This window comes from Heteronotia binoei, chromosome 12 (assembly GCF_032191835.1).
Source record: "Heteronotia binoei isolate CCM8104 ecotype False Entrance Well chromosome 12, APGP_CSIRO_Hbin_v1, whole genome shotgun sequence".
Lineage (NCBI taxonomy): Eukaryota > Metazoa > Chordata > Lepidosauria > Squamata > Gekkonidae > Heteronotia > Heteronotia binoei.
In genome coordinates this window covers 78,983,669-79,002,661 of record NC_083234.1, presented here as the reverse complement: position 1 = coordinate 79,002,661, position 18,993 = coordinate 78,983,669, and the positions used below count along the sequence as shown (strand labels likewise).

The 18,993-nt window shown below is 49.9% G+C and overlaps 1 protein-coding gene across 1 annotated transcript; it reads right to left on the bottom strand.

Annotated features, from left to right (window-relative positions):
* Window positions 1–605: 605 nt before the first annotated feature.
* Window positions 606–18,805, bottom strand: LOC132580352 (serine/threonine kinase-like domain-containing protein STKLD1). The gene is made up of 8 exons (XM_060251094.1): window positions 18,655–18,805; window positions 10,430–10,558; window positions 8,970–9,098; window positions 6,128–6,256; window positions 4,248–4,388; window positions 1,924–2,003; window positions 1,527–1,575; window positions 606–803 (listed from the first exon to the last, which is right to left on the bottom strand). Exons 1-8 carry the CDS (start codon window positions 18,773–18,775, stop codon window positions 790–792), a joined length of 792 nt encoding a protein of 263 aa, XP_060107077.1. The 5' UTR covers window positions 18,776–18,805; the 3' UTR covers window positions 606–789.
* Between the last annotated feature and the right edge of the window lie 188 nt (window positions 18,806–18,993).

Sequence of the window (18,993 nt, the reverse complement as noted above, 5' to 3'; positions counted from 1 at the left end):
ATTATTTTATTATTCAAACGTCTCTAAAAAGGACTTTTGGTCAGTTTCCAATATCCTGATTTTCTGCCTAAGAGCAGCACGAGACCTGAAGAGCTGACTGCGAAGTGAGTCACTAGCTACTCACACCGAGTCCGGATTTCTCTCTCAATCAGAGAAGCAACACCCTATTTTGGCATATTGCGCTGTACAGCTGACTTCTGTGGGTTCATGCTGTTGCATTTAGTTTATCTTTGAGCATCAGATGAGCACAAGGGTGCTACGAGTGAAAAAGGCTAGGAACCACTGGCCTTACTTGTCATCCACATGTGTGTCTGAAATTGATGGGAAGCTCGAAAGCAGGTGGATACAATATTTGAAGACCAAAATACAAGTGACAGAGGCCACAGGTCTTTAAGACAAATGCTTTTAAAATGGTGGTGGTGGTGGCCATGGGATGGGCCCGTGGCCTCTGTCACTTGTATTTTGGCTCTAAGTGTTTTATAGAGAAGCAAAACATCCCATTAGACTCAGCAAATCCCTTTCATGAGCCTCAGTTTCTCTTTCGGTCACCAGCTTCTGAACCAAACCGCACCTTTATCGCCTGACCTGGAGCACAGGCACACTAGTCTGGCTACATGTTTATTAACTGTGCAACAGTTTGGCAATATCTTATAACATAAGTAACAGAGAAATTAAAAGAAATATAGAAATTATTAAAATTCAAAACTGGAAATCCCTTAGAATCTTGATGCCGCTTATCTTGAGGCTGCAGGCAAAGATGGAGTCTCTTGCTCTGGCAGGTGTCACATTTCAGGTGAGGTACCCTGCAAGTATGGGGGGGAAACATATATTTTGAAAGAATGGACAGGACAGTTTCACTAACAGAACTGCCTTTCTCTGTCTGGCAGGGGAGCCCCTTCTGTCAGCAGTAGGCTTGTGGTACTGAGGGAAGGCACAAACATTAGCAGAATGGATCCACAGGATTCAACCCAATAGATCAAGGGTGTCAAACATGCGGCCCCCAGAGGGCTCCTATCAGACCCCCGAGCAACTGGCTCTTGTCTGCTTCCTTCTCCCACCCTCTTGCTTCCTTCTACATCTCAGCTTGCTTTGCGAGGCTTGCTCAATCGCACAGGAGCTACAGAGCAAAACCTTGATTTTCTCCATTGGTTGAGGCTGCTCCCCCTCCTGGTTCCCTGGGGAGGAAGGGAAAGAGCCAGAGCTTCCTTTGCCGGTTCCCTGGATTCCATGGGAGAAATACAAAGAAAGCACATTTAAGACTAACAAGTGCTAATGTTTTAAGTCTCTTTTTTCAAAGAAACCCCCCAAAACTTGTGTTTGTCTGTGTCCTTTAAAAGTTTATCTCTGCTGCCTAATCTTAAATAGGTACACACATGGCCCTCCCAACATAGCCCGGCCCGACAAGGTCTCATTTATGTCAGATCCGGCCCTCATAACAAATGAGCTTGACACCCCTGCAACAGATGTTCCGGGAAGACTTGAAGCCTTTCTAAATGACATTGCTGAAGGTTTTGTTTTCAGTTTACCTTTCTTTTGCAGTTTGGAGAGTGCCTTGTCTGCCAAGGTAACAATTTCCTGGAGATGGGAATGCAAAAAAAGAAAAGAGCATCAGACATTGGTGTGTTCATGTTTTGTTTTCTCCTCTTTAAAAAGCTATTTGGCACCTACTGTGCTGCTTCCGTGTCATGCCTCTGCCCAAATATCCAGCATCGCTTTTCTTAAGTTAGAGAGTAGGAAATAATAAAGGCCAAGAGTGAGTATAAACATCTGAGAATCGAAAGGCAACCAGCCAGACCTAAATCACAACTTTTAATCTCAGCAGAGTCATTTAATGCTAGACTGTATGGATTATATAGTGCCCTCATAGCCAGTGAAGAAGGACCATCTATTGAAATGTCTGCAATCACTGGCATTTTTGCTTACCAAACTGGATGTAAACCTGTCCTTCATTTCTGTCAGCATCTCTGTGATGTTCTGGGAGACCATCTCCACCACAATTTCATCTGTGAGTCAAAGAAGGGGGGAGTCACTCTTCAGTGCAAACAGTTCAGGAAAGAGCAGGGAATATATCCCAAAGTGGCAACACGACACTCCTGAGACTGGCATCATTTGAAAAGTTAGAATGTTCGGGTCACCACAAGGACAGGGATTTTAGCCTGCAATTGTGGCTTGTCTCAGCAGCCAGGAGAGTAACAGTGAATGGGCAAAGGAACAGGACGGCAAGGGGAAGCCTGGACACAGCTGGCTCCTCCCTCCTTCCCTACCAACAAGAACTCTGCTTCAGCAGCCAGCTGCTTTGGCCCTGGATGGGACAGGGGGAGGGAAAGGATGCCCTGGGCTCCATCACCAGCCAGAGGAGCACAGGCCCTTGGGAAACTCCACCACCTTCAACCAAGGTGCCTGGCCCAGTTTTATAAATTCTGTCGAACTAATCTCCTTCCTCAGCCTCCCCTCCTCTTGTGTCCTCTCTTCCTTATCTAACCACTGGAAAAGCAGACTAGAAATCTGAAAGTCCCCCAGCCAGACCAGTTTCAGAGGGGAACTAGGCTGGTTTTCAGTAGCATAGGTGGGTTCAAGTCCAGTAGCACCTTAGAAACCTACAAAAACTTGGGGGGGGGGAGGTGTGTATCAGCTGCTAAGTGTCAAAGCTCCTTTTGATATCTGATGGAGGAAGCTCTGACACCCGGAAGCTTCATCTCCAAAAATCTTTTTGGTCTCTGATGGGCTCCTGGATTTGAATCCAACAGCTCAGCCAAACCAGCCTCACCAAATTTTTAAAAAGGAGAGGGGGGCAATATAAGCCACCTGGTGTCCTTTAAAGGAAGGGCAAAAGTAATAAAAATGCAAGATAAAACAAATTGTGCTACATCTACTTATGTGGAACTAAACTGGTCCTTAACCTCCCCCCAGTTCAGCTTTATATCTACAGCTAAAATTTCTGATTAGTAAACAGGCCTATCAGATCCTGGATCACTGGAAAGGGGGTGGGGGGTGGGGAGGCCTAATAGCAGGTGACGGCCACTGCCTCAACTGAAGGCCTCAAGGAAAAAACGGATGGGGAGAAAGACTAAACAACCAGAAAACACCAAATATCTCCCTTGTATAATGAAAACAATGTACTAAATATCTCCAACACATAATACACAAAACACTAGTATTACTTATGAGAAAAATTCAAAATGCACTGTTGCCAATAAATACAATATAGAATAACATAAACCAAACCAAGTTCCATTACAGTTCCAGGCTCCCAAGGAATATGTAAAGACTTCTACAACACTCAAAGGTGATAACAATATATTCTCCAACTGTGCATAAAGTATGTTCTCGACGGAATTTCGATTGTTATGTTTCCCGTTTCGATTAATATCTTTGTCAAGAGATGCACATATGAATAACTAAAAGCGTTTACTCTGTGGCTTTCAAAAATATTTTAACATTGCTTATCTCTGGAGCCTTACAGCCTCTGTAATATTCATGACTCAGTGGTACATACTTTATGCTGGGCCAGTAGCTCTCTCTCAACTGAAGGCCTGGCGGAAGGGCTCTATTTTACAGGCCCTGTGGAACTGAAGCAGGGCCTGGACCTCCACGGGAAGCTCATTTCATCAGGCAGGGGCCAGGGCTGAAAAGGCCCTGGACCTAACCAAGTCAGACATCTCTGGGGTCGCATCTATTTTTCTTACCTCTTATTTGGACCTTTTAACTTATCTGAATTAATGGTGCATTGTCCTTGACACGGTAATCTGTTCAAAATTTTCTGATTATCCTAATATTACTACTCTGAAACTTAGTGTGTAGACTCTGATCCTATAATCCACTACTAGGAGGGCCACCCCCTGCCCACAGTTAAATAGTAGTTCCCACTGACAGAATGCTTGAAAGCATTCCAAGAGGTTTCTATGTTACCCAAGATTCCACAGAGCAACTGTGCCACCTCATGAGAGCCAAGGCTGACAGGTAAGGAAGGAGGTGTCTAAAACCATCCCTGGGTGTCCTGGAGTGGGATTCATAGAAAGGGTCATCTAGTCCAACCTCCTGCACAATGCAGGAAAATCACAAACGCCTGCACCCAGCCTAAGCATCTCATCTCCCTCTCATCTGCAGCTTGCTTCTGAGGTAGATCACTATTAGTACTTTTCAGTTCCTCTGGAGCTGGCAAGGCTGGGGTGAAATGAGGTGGGGAATCCAAATCCCTTGTCTCCTGGCTTGTGAAGGAAGTGGGAGTTACGAGGCAGTAGATTTACCATAGTTGAACATCTCGTCAATCAGCATGCACATGTCTTCCACCACTTCAGGGTCCTCACGGTGCAGCTGATAGCACTCCTTGAGCACCGTTATGCCACTGCCCTTGTCGTCAGTGACGATGAAACGGAAACCAGACAGTTCTGGGAAAAGGGAGACACCTATAAGTTTGAAAACTTCTCTGGAATCTTACAAAACGCAATAAACAGCTAAAACTATCAATTAAACAACCCAGTCTTCAGCATTAACCCAGCATTAATGTCCTCCTGCAGAAGGCTGAACGTTGGAAGGGGAAGGCTCTGTCTTCATGGCTGGGAGAGCAGGTAGGCTTGTGATCTGAGCCGTTTTCTGCCTCTCTCCTAAGCAGAGTCCAGCAGTACAAGGACCACCTTAAGAGACCAGCCTTCTGGATGCTTCCAGACAGCTGCTGACTCATCAGTGCCAGTGGCCGCAGAGGCAGCCCTTGATAATGGCTGGGCATTTCCTGCCCGGATCCTCTGTCACATCTGCTTCCAGTGTCAGCACCGAGGCATTGAAGTTTCAAAGATGAATAGACTTAGCTTTGTTCAAAACAAAGTTTCTATGTATTGAATACAGCAATACTACTCACTACGCAAGTTCATTGATACTAATAGCGAGTTGGGTACAGGCATAGGCATTTATTGGCATACATCAAAGCAAGGGGGTTTTAAATCACTTCTCACAATAAAGCGGAGGCCCTTCCACCAAAAGTAACCAGTTCCCATATCTGTTATCTCTCCACATATACAGCCTGTCTTTCCTCCCCTGCTGTGGCCTTGCTCGTCCCGGCCAGATGCCTGGGAACCGGCTAGATGTTTTCTATTTCAAAGACCTTTTGGCACCCTCATCACCCCTCCCGTCCACCCCTCACATTCTTCTGCAGCACTGGGGTTAGTAATGGATTTGCAGGGTTAGTTCACAGTAAATAAACACTGCAGGTAATAAAGCAAACTTCAAGGCATACAAGCTGACATCCAGCTTATTTCACTTTCTTATTTTTGCATCTGCTTTGTGGATTTGATATAAGAGCAACAGCAGTCCCTGTCAAGGTAGCGGTTCTATGGCACAACCACTTGGTCTGGTTCCCACCACTCTCATGCTCTGAGTGGGCAAACGGCCTCAAGTTATTATTTGGGCTCATGCTTAGTTTTTGCAACACTGCCTGGGAATGGCAACGCTGACTGCACACTTGTCTATGTTCATTTTATTTATTTTATATTTATATCCCGCCCTCCCCTATCGAGCTCAGGGCGGCGAACAACAGTTAAAATACGTAACGTTAAAATAAAATACAGCGAAACTGTTAAAATTCGTTGTATACGTACAATACATTTGCAGTTTCCATCCTAAAATCCAAGATGGCGTCGATATTATTAGTTCGTATTTAGCTCTGCATACAGCAGTGTTGTCAAATATGTTTGGCGCTCTATATTTATACTGGGCTGGGTTTAGATATCAATGCTGTGGTACAGTGGTCACTTCCCCGTTAGTTATTAAAAGCTAGTTTAAACAGTTCTGTTTACAGGCCCTGAGGAACTGTGGCAAGTCCTGCAGGGCCCTAATATTTTCAGGGAGAGCATTCCACAGTTCTGGTGGTAGCCAGCTGAGCATCTTTTGGCCTGGGGGTCACAAGAAGTTTTTGGGTACTGCAAGGCCAGCTCTGCAGCTCCAGCCAATCAGTGCATGCTGCCAGTCTCCCCAGGACCCACACCCGCCTTCTGCAAACCTTTGTGTGATTCTGAGGCCTGGAGTGACTGCAGCAGCCAGATCCACCTCCCCTTGCCCCTGGTTGCTTTCTTCTGACTTGTGTTGCAGGCTACAAAGCTCTCAGCCTGCTCCCCTGTCTCTTTCAGGTGCTTACCAGATGTCCTTAGAAGGCTAGCCAATGCCAGGCAAGCATTCTTGGCCAGCACTGGCCTTTCCGGGTGCAGCCGGAGAGCATTCAGCAGAAGCAAGGAATAGGGCTCATAATTCACTTCATCAACGCAACCTGGAGGGAGAAAATGACAAGTATCCAATGAAATAAAACCCATTATGTTTTTCTACAACATATGAACATATGAAGCTGCCTTATACTGAATCAGACGCTCGGTCCATCAAAGTCAGTATTGTCTACTCAGACTGGCAGCGGCTCTCAAGCTAAGGTTTTTCATGCCAATTTGCCTGGACCCTTTTTTAGTGGAGATGCCAGAGATTGAACCTGGGACCTTCTGCTTACCAAGCAGATGCTCTACCACTGAGCTACCATCCCTCCCCTCAATATTGTCTACTCAGACTGGCGGCGGCTCTCCAGGGTCTCAAGCTGAGGTTTTTCAAGCCTATTGCCTGTGGACCCTTTTTAGTTGGAGATGACGGGGATTGAACCTGGGACCTTCTGCTTACCAAGCAGATGCTCTACCACTGAGCCACCGCCCCTCCCCTTTGTAGCAACTGTACTATTTTGGAAAGAAAAAAAAATGGAGTGTTTCATGCCATTGTGCAAATACTGGCATTCCCTGGAGGAATACACAGGTAAGTGTCTCTGCTTTGGGAGGATTTTTCTGTATCAGAGAAGGCCAATATGAACCTTCAGCTGTGTCTTTGTGGCCAAGGTTATCACACAGCTGCTATATATATGGCTCCCAGTTATGTTCAGATATGAACTTTAGATCCTCTGAAATCATCCAGATCAAACTCGCGAGAGCCATCTTTGAGGTCCCTTGCTGTGTTCCCTATGCAGTTTTGCATCAGGTTTAATTTCTCTGGAATCTTGAGCATGACTGCACAAGATCGACTACTGTCCACAGCTTGTTTTCTCTCCTGCGGGTCTTGCATCTTTAATGCTAACAGTCACCTTTCAGTCAAAATGGAAAAAAAGTTCTTTTAAGAGTGACTGTAATCACTTGAATGTTCTCCCAGTAGCTTAATAGCTTTGGGTTATTGCAAAACTGCATCTGAAATTAAGCAAAGGATTTGGGATATCAAACTTCAGCAAGTTGTGCTGCAAAATATCACTTCAGGAACAAGGAATTGACCCTCGCACTTCCTCCATCCACTTTATTAGAAGGAAGACACCATGGCATGAGGCCCCTTCAGGAGCACTTGCGCTCTTGCTCTGCTGGGGAAAGCGAAGCGTCTGCACTGTCCCTTCTCTAATGACCTTCTCAGGTATGTTTTTATTACACCTGTCCTCCAAACACTCCTGGGGAAGAGTGGGAGAATGGTAGGCCTCCTTTCTTTTTGCAGCTCATGAATCTGAAACCTCAGACAGAGTTGCCAGATTCTGGGCAGCTGCCGGAGTCTACAGAGGGACAGTGCTGATTCAGTGACATGGTTTTGCTTTTTCATATATTACACACACACACACACACATGGAGGTTGTGCATATATGTTCTTGTCGCCACTCTGTTCATGTATGCCTTATTCTGGTCTATGACTGTAATAAATGATTGGTTGATTGGTATTTCCTGGAAGAGACAGAATCGCTTCAGGCGGTGGTGATGAGGAAATATTTGTCATATGATGAAGCATGACTCTACATAACTGAGATGCTCATCCAGCTCCAGAGGAGAAATATCCCAGAAGACTTTCTGCCTCCCCCAGGGAACAAGCTCTAGAGACCCCCCCCGCCCCCCTCTTTCTGCTACCCAGACGGTGAGGAGGGTGAGGCTTCCTTGCTCCACGCTGGCAGCGATTCCTTTCTGCATGGGCTGACAGATGCATGGGCTGAGGCAGCTTTCTTGCATGTTGCCAGAGGTTGCAGCAGGGTCGATGCTCTAGAGTTTGCATGGGGCTTTTGGGCTTAGGTCTTATTGGTGTGAATGTCCAATACCACAAGGTAAAATTAGTCACGGTGCGCAACTGTCCTGTGTTTTTCCCTCTAAGGAAAGACCTTCTGGGTGTGCCCACGGTGCCAAGGAAAGCAACGCGGCTTGAGAAATACCACCCTTAGATGAAAGTTAAGCAATTCCACTCCAAAAGAGAGCCAGTTTGGTGTAGTGGTTAAGTGTGCGGACTCTTATCTGGGAGAACTGGGTTTGATTCCCCACTCCTCCACTTGCAGCTGCTGGAATGGCCTTGGGTCAGCCATAGCTCTGGCAGAGGTTGTCCTTGAAAGGGCAGCTGTTGTGAGAGCCCTCTCAGCCCCACCCACCTCACAGGGTGTCTGTTGTGGGGGAGGAAGGGAAAGGAGATTGTGAGTCGCTCTGAGACTCCTCGGAGTGGAGGGCGGGATATAAATCCAATATCTTCATCTACCTCACAGGGTGTCTGTTGTGGGGGGGAGAAGGGAAAGGAGATTGTGAGCCGCTCTGAGACTCCTCGGAGTGGAGGGCGGGATATAAATCCAATATCTTCATCTACCTCACAGGGTGTCTGTTGTGGGGGGGAGAAGGGAAAGGAGATTGTGAGTCGCTCTGAGACTCCTCGGAGTGGAGGGCGGGATATAAATCCAATATCTTCATCTACCTCACAGGGTGTCTGTTGTGGGGGGGGGGCAAGGTAAAGGAGATTGTGAGCCGCTCTGAGACTCTTCGGAGTGGAGGGCGGGATATAAATCCAATATCTTCATCTACCTCACAGGGTGTTGTTGTGGGGGAGGAAGGGAAAGGAGATTGTGAGCCACTCTGAGACTCTTCGGAGTGGAGGGCGGGATATAAATCCAATATCTTCTTCTTCTTCAAAATGAAGTTCTCTTCCTCTACAGCTGGATAATGAAAACTCACCGTGAAGGGCCAGGGCCCAGAAAGCACAGCACGCAGATTCTGCCACATCTCCATGTTGAAGGTGCACATAGAGGACTGTAGAGACCATCTCAATAGCACATTTCAGTGGGATTTCAGACACATCAGTTACTAGATCCATGGAGAAACAAAGAAAAATTATCCAGGAAACATACTATAACACACTGATTAGATTATTTACATCTTGCTCCTTTCCAAAGGTCTGTTGGAAAATGCAGTTACTCTGCATTAGATGATTTGGCATTTATCATGCATCATCTCCTCAAAATGATGGGGAATTAGAAGCACTTGATTGGCTTTATTGTTCTATATTTATGGCAGTATCTGTATTTATTGTAGTTTAAATGCTGTCAGCTGCCCTGAGCCCCCTGTGGAGAGTATAAAATAAATAAATAAATAAATAACATTTTGAATTATTTTGAGCCACGGGATCAATTTTAAACGGATGGACAATTTGAAATAAAAGGGAAAAAACATAGAAGTATATGTAGGCCTCATTTTGGGCAGGTGTTCTTTCTTTCCTTCTCTCCTCCCACCCCCAAATACTTGCTTCGGGGCTCCCTTGTTCAAACCCCCTGTGAGAATTTTACTGAACTCTAAAATTTGACAAACTTTCTAATATTTCTCTCCACAAAAATGGGGAAATAACCAAAACATATAAAGCAGACAGATGGAAATCTTCCTTATGCCACTGTGGTCTCAGAGGAGAAAGTCATTTAAAAAATATGATGGGAGTAAGGTTTTATTTAATTCTAATTCAAGAAGCATTAAAGGTAGATGCTGAGCTGATATAATTTACACTTTCTGTGACGTCAGGGGTGTGTGGCATATGCAAATTAGTTATGCAAACGAGTTGTCCTAATGAGCTCAGGTACCTCTTTTTCTACAAAACGATCCCTGAGAAAATGTGATTTGGGAAAGAGCATGCCCAAAGGCACTACCATGTTTCCTTCCCACCCCCTATGTTCTGGATATGGGGGTCACTCCCTCTATTCAGGCAGGACCCTCCTTGCAGTTTCCTCAGACAGTGGTCCCAAGAACAGACAAGTTCTGAGCACAAACACTGTCTTCAGCAGCTCTGAGCCAGTTTGGTGTAGTGGTTAAGTCTGCAGACTCTTATCTGGGGGAACCGGGTTTGATTCCCCACTCCTCCACTTGCACCTGCTGGAATGGCCTTGGGTCAGCCATAGCTCTCACAGGAGTTGTCCTTGAAAGGGCAGCTGCAGTGAGAGCCCTCTCAGTCCCAGCCACCTCACAGGGGGGGGGGGTCTGTTGTGGGGGGATGAGACATAGGAGATTGTAAGCCACTCTGAGTCTCTGATTCAGAGAGAAGAGTGGGGTATAAATCTGCAGTTCTTCTTCTTCTTGGGAGTGGTGGAAGTCTGCAAATGTTTCTCCAGGCACAGAAGCCAAAGCCTCCGCTGCACTCTTCATCTGCGTACCGTTGGTTACCAAGCTCCAGATGACTCCGCAGCAAGCAAGGCTGATGTTTTTGTTTTGGGCACAATTGCTCAGAGCTGTCAGGACTTCTGGGAAAAGCCCCGCTTTCCTCAGGGCTTCCACAGCTATGTCTGGTAAGCAAAAGAAAGGAGATACTAACTATAAGTCTCCAGCTTATATAGGCAATCTGTTGGTAAATCATCACCTGAAGGTGCATCGTAAAAACCCATGGGGCGGGAAACTGGGAATCCTAATAGGGAGCCCTAATACAAAATAAGAATGTGTGTGTGTGTGCCCAAATTTTTCAGGGGCTTCCCATTTTTCTGGCCCAGTTGCACTTTTAATTTGCAAGCGGTCTGCAAGAATTCAGCCAGCAACTGATTTCCAGCCAGGGGTCATCTTTTGAACTGAGTAAAGCCTAAAGGCCATCTGCAACATCGTGGGGGCCCCCTTCCCTGAGAATGGAAACAAGATGAAGGGCCACTTAAGGTGCCCTCCCAGCAGCAACCAGAGCCCCTGCCTGCCACCTCCACTGGAGCGCCCACTTTGTGGAACGGGCACTCTGAGGAGACGAGGGGAGGGCATCCTGGGATCCGAGGCTTGCTATTTTACCTTGGCTTCTAGCTAGGGATGGTTTAACTATTATTTGTAAGCCACCTTCAGCCAGGGTTGCCAAGTCTAACTCAGAAAATATCTGCGGTCTTTGGGGGTGGAGCCAGGAGACTTTAGGGCGGAGTCAGAACTTTCCCATTCCCAAAATAAATACATATTTTCAAAATAAATAAAAATTTTCAAACAAGAGTTTTTCCGTTCTTTGAATGCAGTCTTCACTTCCTGCTCTTTTTTTTGCTTTCCCCACCAACTGAAAGTGTCATTTGTTGTATCCCACAACCACAAGCCCCTTGTCAGGCTCTGGTAGCATTTCCAAGCATGGCTGTATTATGAGACACACACTGCAGCCAAAATAAACAATGAATCTGCAACACGGTCTTGCAAGCGCCCAGCATGCTCAGCTCAGCACCTTAAGCAAGGGCAAAGAGGCACTTCCTTGCTGAGTTCAATCCAGACCACCCCGAATGGTGGGAGACCTATACCGAACAGGTCGAGTGCTACCTGCGGACCAACATGATCACGGACGACAACCGTATGAGGGACGTCCTGTTGAGTATCTGCGGAGAGGCAACCTTCAAGATCGCACGCGGTCTCTCAGCCCCCGCGAAGCTCACCGAGAGGAGATACGGGGAGGTCGTCAGACTCCTCACAGGGCATTTCTCGCCCCAACCGTCCATTGTAGCCCGTCGATTCCTCTTCCATAAGAGGGATCAGAAGCCTGGGGAGACAGCGGCAGTCTATCTGGCCGCTCTCCGGCAGATCGCAGGGAACTGCAGTTTCGATAAGCGTGAGGAAGCCCTGTGAGACCGATTCGTCTGGGGCCTCCGAGACAAAAGGCTGCAGCAGAAACTCTTTGCCAAGAAAGAGCTCACCTCCAACAAGCCTTCAACGAGGCGACGGCCTTTGAGAGAGCCACCAAGGCATACAGCCACCCACGTGGCGAGACCGTCCACCAGGAGGAGATGGCGCCCGGCGGCCCGGAGGACGAAGAGGCTTTCTAGCTCCGGCGGCCACAAGGGACGGAATCACGGGCCCCCACGAGACAGCGAGCGATGGAAAAACCCATCACAATCAAATGTGCGAGTTGCGGAGACCCCCACGAGAGGCAGGACTGCCCATACCACAACATGGACTGCCGAAGTTGCGGAAAAACAGGCCACATAGTGCGGGCTTGCCAGGCCAAGATCAGCCGCAGGCGAACGACCACCCACCACGACTCTACAGAAGCCCACACGATGGCGTCAACCAGCCTGCAGGTATTAAACTTGCCCCTCTCCGCCCCCGACAAGGTCAAAATGTTGGTCCTCATCGAGGGTGCCCCCTGTCTTATGGAGGTGGACTTGGGTTCCTCCATCTCCATTATTTCAGAGGAAACCCTAAGGAAACTATGTCCCCGCCGCCTCCAACTGAGGCCGGCTGACTTTGTTCTGAGGGATTTCCAAAAAAACCCGGTGCACATCGTGGGCTGGGCCTGGGTGCGAGTAGAGAGAGGGAACTTCAGGGGACCCTTGGACATTCTGGTGGTCAAGCGCCAACTTACCACTCTACTGGGGCTGGCCTGGTTCCAACCACTAGGGATCCAGTTAGTGGGGGTGGAGCACGTGCAGGCAAGTAGTTTTGAGGACGTCTGCCAGGAGTTCCCAGCAGTTTTTGACAGGTCCCTGGGGAGTTACAAGGGGCTGCCCATTACCCTACCGATCGATCCCCTGGTCAGACCGATTCGGCTCAAGGTGAGGCACGTCCTGTTTGCCTTAAAACCTAAGATAGAGGCAGAACTGGACTGCCTCACAGCCCAGGGCGTCTTAGAACCAGTGGCGTATGCAGCCTGGAAAACCCCCATAGTAACGCCGGTGAAACCTAATGGGGACGTGAGAATCTGCGCTGACTACAAGTGCACGATAAACAAAGCGCTCCCGGACAACCCCTACCCCATCCCGGTGGTCAGCAGGGTCCCGGGTTTTTGGGAAGCTGGATTTGGCACAAGCGTACCAGCAACTACCGGTCGACGCCAAGACAGCAGAGGCACAGACCATTGTGACCCACAGGGGGGCCTTTAGGGTTAGAAGTTTGGGGTTAGCGTAGCTCCGGGGATCTTTCAGAGCATAATGGACTCTCTCCTTAAAGGGATCCCCGGAGTACAGCCATTTTTTGACGACGTTTTAATCGCTGCCCCAGACGCAGGAGAGTTCAGCAGCCGCCTGCGAGAGGTACTCCGCCGCTTCCAAGTGGCGGGACTGAAAGTAAAGAAAGAAAAATGCTTGTTAGGAGTTCCGCGGGTGGAGTTCCTGGGATTCGCCGTGGACACGGCGGGAATTCACCCGACGGAGGACAAGACCAGGGCTATTGTCCAGCCCCAGCCCCCACGTGTAAGGCGGAGCTACAGAGTTTTTTGGGCTTGTTGAACTTTTATCATTCGTTCTTGCCCCACAAAGCTGCTGTGGCGGAACCGCTGCACTGGTTGCTGGACAAACAAGCCCCGTGGGTTTGGGGTAAGCACCAAGCTGCTGCATTCCAAGCGGTGAAAGACCTCCTGGTCTCGAATGCCGTGCTGCACCACTTCGACGAGGGCCTGCCGCTGATTCTGGCTTGCGATGCTTCCCCGTACGGAGTGGGCGCCGTTCTGAGACACCAACTCCCGGACGGGAGGGAAGTTCCAGTGGCGTAATATTCGAGGACCCTGACCCCTGCGGAGTGCAACTACGCACAAATCGAAAAGGAGGCTTTGGCAATCGTGGCGGGGGTACACAAATTCAATGACTACCTGTACGGTAGGCGATTCACCATTGCCACTGATCACAAGCCGCTCCTGGGCCTCCTCGCCCCTGATCGTCAGACCCCCCAAATATTGTCACAAAGAGTCCTAAGGTGGAACCAATTCCTGAACTCTTACACCTACACCCTGGTGCACCGCCCGGGCAAAGCCATGGGGCACGCGGACGCCCTCAGCCACCTGCTGCTTTCCTCAACGGATCCAGATCCCGCCCTGGCCCACATGGTGATGCTCATAGAGTCCCTGCCCGAGCGCCCCCTCCACGTCGCTGAGGTAGCTCGGGCAACGGGCAGGGACCGTATCCTCGCTCGGGTTTTGGACTGGGTGGGAAGGAGGTGGCCTACGGGCAAGGTGGACAGTGAGTTCAGGCCGTTTGCATCACGCAGAGATGAACTGTCCACCCAACAGGGGTGCATACTCTGGAGCAGCAGGGTGGTGGTTCCCCCCCCCCCCCATGTACAAACAGGTTCTAGAAGCTCTCCACGAAATCCACCCGGGGATAGTGAGGATGAAAGCCCTGGCCAGAAGCTATGTGTGGTGGCCAGGCATGGATGAGGAGATAGAGGGGTGGGTAAGAAGGTGCCAACCATGCCAAGAGTCCAGGCCTGACCCGCCCTCAGCACCAGTCCACCGATGGGAGTCCAACCGGCGGACGTGGTCTCACCTCCACCTAGATTTCGCCAGCCCGTACCAGGGTCAAGTTTTCTTTATCCTGGTCGATGCCTACACAAAATGGCTAGAGGTGATCCCGGTAACGTCCACCACCAAAGAGGCCCTGGGTCGTATTGTTCAAGGGGACTGGGACCACCACCTCGCAGCCTTCCTGTTCCATAACCCCTGCACCGCTTCCCTGACTTCTGGGGAACTGCGGACGTCTGTGGCTCGGTCCGGGTGTAGCCTGTCCAGCCTGGTTGTTAATTTCCTCCCCATGAGTAGCTCTGCGGGGCTGTACCCTGTTGTTGGGCTGGGGGTAATCCTGACCCACAGCCAGAGCCGGCCCGCCAGCCACCGGGGGCGAATCCCCAAGAAGAGACCCCCTCCCCGGGGGCTGTTTCCGCGCCGATAGCCACCCCGAGGAGATCCACCCGGGAATGCAGGGTGCCTGCTTACTTGCATGATTATGTAACTTAAACTAGGGGGGGAGGAATGTAGTGTCTTGTGCTTGATTAAAGCACCGCGCGGCCATGCAGCAATGGCGACCAGGGGAAGTCCCTTAGTCACCCTGTGCAGCGCGGGAAAAGACTCCACCTATCAAGATCAGTGGCGGGAAGTTTGACTGGCCAGGATTGGACTGGCCAGCTAGAGGGCTGTTCCGGGTCTAATGTATATAAAGCGGGTCCCGGCCCGCGTTGCCCTGTTCTGTGATGTACCATCCATTAAAGCATGTTGCCTTCAACACGTCTCGTCTCTGAGTACATTACAAAGGGTGTGATGAGCACGACTGGGCTCCAAAGGGAGTTCTGGCCATCATATTTAAAGAGACCACACACCTTTTAAAATGCCTTCCTTCCATAGGAAATTATGAAGGATAGGGGCACCTTCTTTGGGGGCTCATAGAATTGGACCCCCTGGTTCAATCATTTTGAAACTTGGGGGGTATTTTGGGGAGGGGCACTGGATGCTATACTGAAACATTGGTGCCTCTACCTCAAAAACAGCCCACCCAGAGCGCCATATACCCGCTTATCAATTCTTCATTATACCCTAAGAGAATCGATCTTCATAAGGAATAATGGAGTGCCCAGCAGACATTCCCCCCCGCCCCCGCTTTCCGTTGACCCTGAAGTGGGGGAGGGCCTCCAAATGGGCGGTCTTTCCCCTGCCCCCACCTGGGGATTGGCAACCCTACCTCGGGGGAGGGGGAGGGCTTCTTTCCTCTACCCTCGCTGTAGATGGCTGGGGAAGGCCAGGGCAAACCACCCTGTGAAAGCAACGTCACCCAGAGCCGGACAGGGCTGGTGCTTGCACGGGGGACCTTCCTTTCCCCTTTTCCGCTGCACACCGCCCGCCCCCCTTCCTTGCCAACAGGGCTTCCAAAAGGAGGCCAGATGCCGCTGGCTGCCTGCAACTCACACCCCAGCAGCAGCCCCCCAACTGCTGCCTGCAGGACCCTTCCAAGCCAGGGGCTGGTGAGGCTGAGGAGTGCCCCGAGCCTCCGGCCAGGCCAGTGGAGAGGCGGCCAGGGCAGGCAGAGTGGGGGCGGCTCCTTGCAGCACCCCTGCTTCACAGCCCGGGCAGCAGGCTTTCCCCTCACCGCCCCCTGACGTGCTCCTGGTCCCGCTGGGGCTTCTTCAGCCTCCTCGCCAGGAACGCCCAGAGGGCCGGGGCGCACTCCCATCCCAGGCTATCGAAAGGTGCCCCCCTCCCATCCAGGAAGCGGGGAGGAGGCAGCAGCTTTCAGGACCCGGGGCATTCTTGCTGCTGCTGGCTGCACCGCTGCTGAGGGAGTGCTGAGTGAGGGGGGGAGCTCGATCCCCCTTCCCGGCATTGAAATAGACCTGGGGTGGGGAAGGGAGGGAGGAGGGGGTGCAGCATGGAGAGGGGGAGGCGCGGAGGGCGCTGTGGAGCGGGGCGGCAGGCATGCACCCTCCAGCCTGGGCGCCCAATTTGGCAGGCCTCCCCATGCAGCATCCGGGGCAAGCCACCCCTTCTGCCCCCCTCTAGATCCGGCCCTGGTGAACAGAGACTCCTGGCTGCTCTAGCCTGCCTTCCCACCCTCCTCTTTGCTTTATTTTTTTTTTACTAGCTTTCCGCTTTCAAAACGGGGTCTGGGATACATGGGGTGGGGAGACAGCTTTGGGAGCCACAGAGGAAACTTTAAAAAGCCACATGTGGCTCCCGAGCCGCAGTTTGGCCACCCCTGCTGTAGTTCTAAAGTGGAAAGGCAGGTGCTGGCTGTGGGGGCGGGAAGGAGCCTTCAAAAGCGGGGAATCCCCTGCTGGGACCTGGGGATTGGCAAGCCGACCTTCAGCCAAGAGGAAAGGCAGGAGAGGTTTGCATAAATGAATAAATCTTCAGGAGACACTGCAAGACCGCTTCACTTGTTAGGGCTTTTAATGCCAAAACTGCGGGTTTCTTTAGGAGGCTGGTTCCTTATTCCCAGTTCCTTATTCATTCCTTATTTGTGACTTATGTGTAAATTCAGCAGAACCAACTTCAGCCTCCTCGTTTCTTCGAGGAGAAAGGAGGGCCTTTCTAGAGAGTTTTCTTCTTTTGGGTTTAATTGCTATTTTTCAGTTGTGATATGTAAGATGCCTTGAGCCCCAAGGAAAGGTGGGCATAAATCTTATCATACATCAACCTGCTCTTTTCTGTGTGAGCAGCTGCAGAAGCCTTGGCAGAATTCCCTACTCCCACCCCCTGCCCTCTTGCAAATGGGAGTGAGCTACCAAAGCTCATAAAAGAGAACTCAAATGCTGTTCATGCTGGTAAGCAGCTAATGAAAGAGACCTTAGTCTGCGAACTCAGTTCACATAGGACACCTGGAGGCACCTTCAGAATTCTGACAGAGTGTATCACAAAATGGCTGCCAAAGGAGGCCGAGCCAGCCACAAAATGGCTGCTGCAGCTTAGCTTCAGTCACACAGTGAAGATCCTTGTCCTGTGGTGGCAGCTGCTGCCAATGCAATTTTTTTTAAAAAAACCTGCACAGCCAATTAAATCTCCCATGGCCAATCAGAAGCCTTGCTGGGCAAAAGCCCCTCCTGGCTCTGTCCACTTACTAAAATCACTTGGCAAGCACCAGAAAGGCTGTTGATGGGTGCCATGGCACCCACAGGCACCACGATGGGGACACTTAAGATATGGCTTTCATTTCATGCCAGTGGCTGTGGAGTCTGGACTGAACTGTTGAGCTACCCAAAGAGCACCACAGCTGCCTTCCTGTGTCAGCAGAAGGTCTCTTCAAGCCCTCTTCAAGCAGTTCAAGCATGAGGTGAGTCACCCTGACATTATTAGCTGACATTATTAGCAGGCATTGCTGCCCCTCTAACCACTGCTGGCTGGACTCAAAACGAGTGATGACTAATCCAAGAACAGAGTTACTGTGCAAAAATGATCCTAGCTGGAAGAAAGAATAATAGAATCCTAGAGTTGGAAGGTACCTCTAGGGTCATCTAGTCCAACCCCCTGCATAATGCAGGAAATTCACAAATACCTCCCCCTAAACTCACAGGATCCTCATTGCTGTCAGATGGCCACCTAGCCTCTGTTTAAAAACCTCCAAGGAAGGAGAGCCCACCACCTCCCGAGGAAGCCTGTTCCACTGAGGAACCTCTCTAACAGTCAGGAAGTTCTTCCTAATGTTGAGTCGGAAACTCTTTTGATTTAATTTCAACCCATTGGTTCTGGTCCTACCTTCTGGGGCCAGAGAAAACAATTCCACACCATCCTCTCTCTGACAGCTCAAGTACTTGAAGATGGTGATCCTATCACCTCTCAGTCGCCTCCTCTCCAGGCTAAACATCCCCAGCTCCTTCAACCTTTCTTCATAGGACTTCAGATGGGCAACTACTTTGCCTAATGTACCCAACATTTGGGGCTAGGTCTGTGATTCTCAACCGGTGGGACACAAACCACAGTGGAGATGCAGAAATGGTCGAGGTGGCTTTTGTAACAATGGCTAAGAATTCACTGGGCCTCAGTCCCAGTGTCCGCCTGCAAGTGTGGCCCGCCATGGATTACCCATCTGTGGCCTTCTGGCCTGCTAGAAATAACAGCAGAATGCCTGTAAAGACATCACTGTCCTTCTTAGACAAGTGGGCTTTTCGTTCCTTTCATGCTGGGACCCAGGCCCTTTGACACAGAGACTGGTGGGAGACACAGAAGACAGCAACGTTCACTCACCACTACTCGACATCATCATGAATAATGTGCAGATCATCTCCAATAGCCCTTCATTGTTCGCGTATGCCTTCATGGAGTTTATCAGGCCATGGACTGTGTTCTCACTGGCCAGCATTTCCATATCTGGGCTCTTCCCCACAGCTGCCGGAAGCAGAACAGAGGACAGGAGCCATCAGCTGTCTTAATTAGAGGCTTGCTGATTACACTACAGGTGTGCCAATAAACAGGGCAGCTCTTCCTAAGTGGGCATGAGACATGACCTGGCAACATGGTGTGTCAGAACACCTGCATCACAAAAAGTGCTTGAGACAGACTGAAATTCCAGAAGTGGTGTATTAC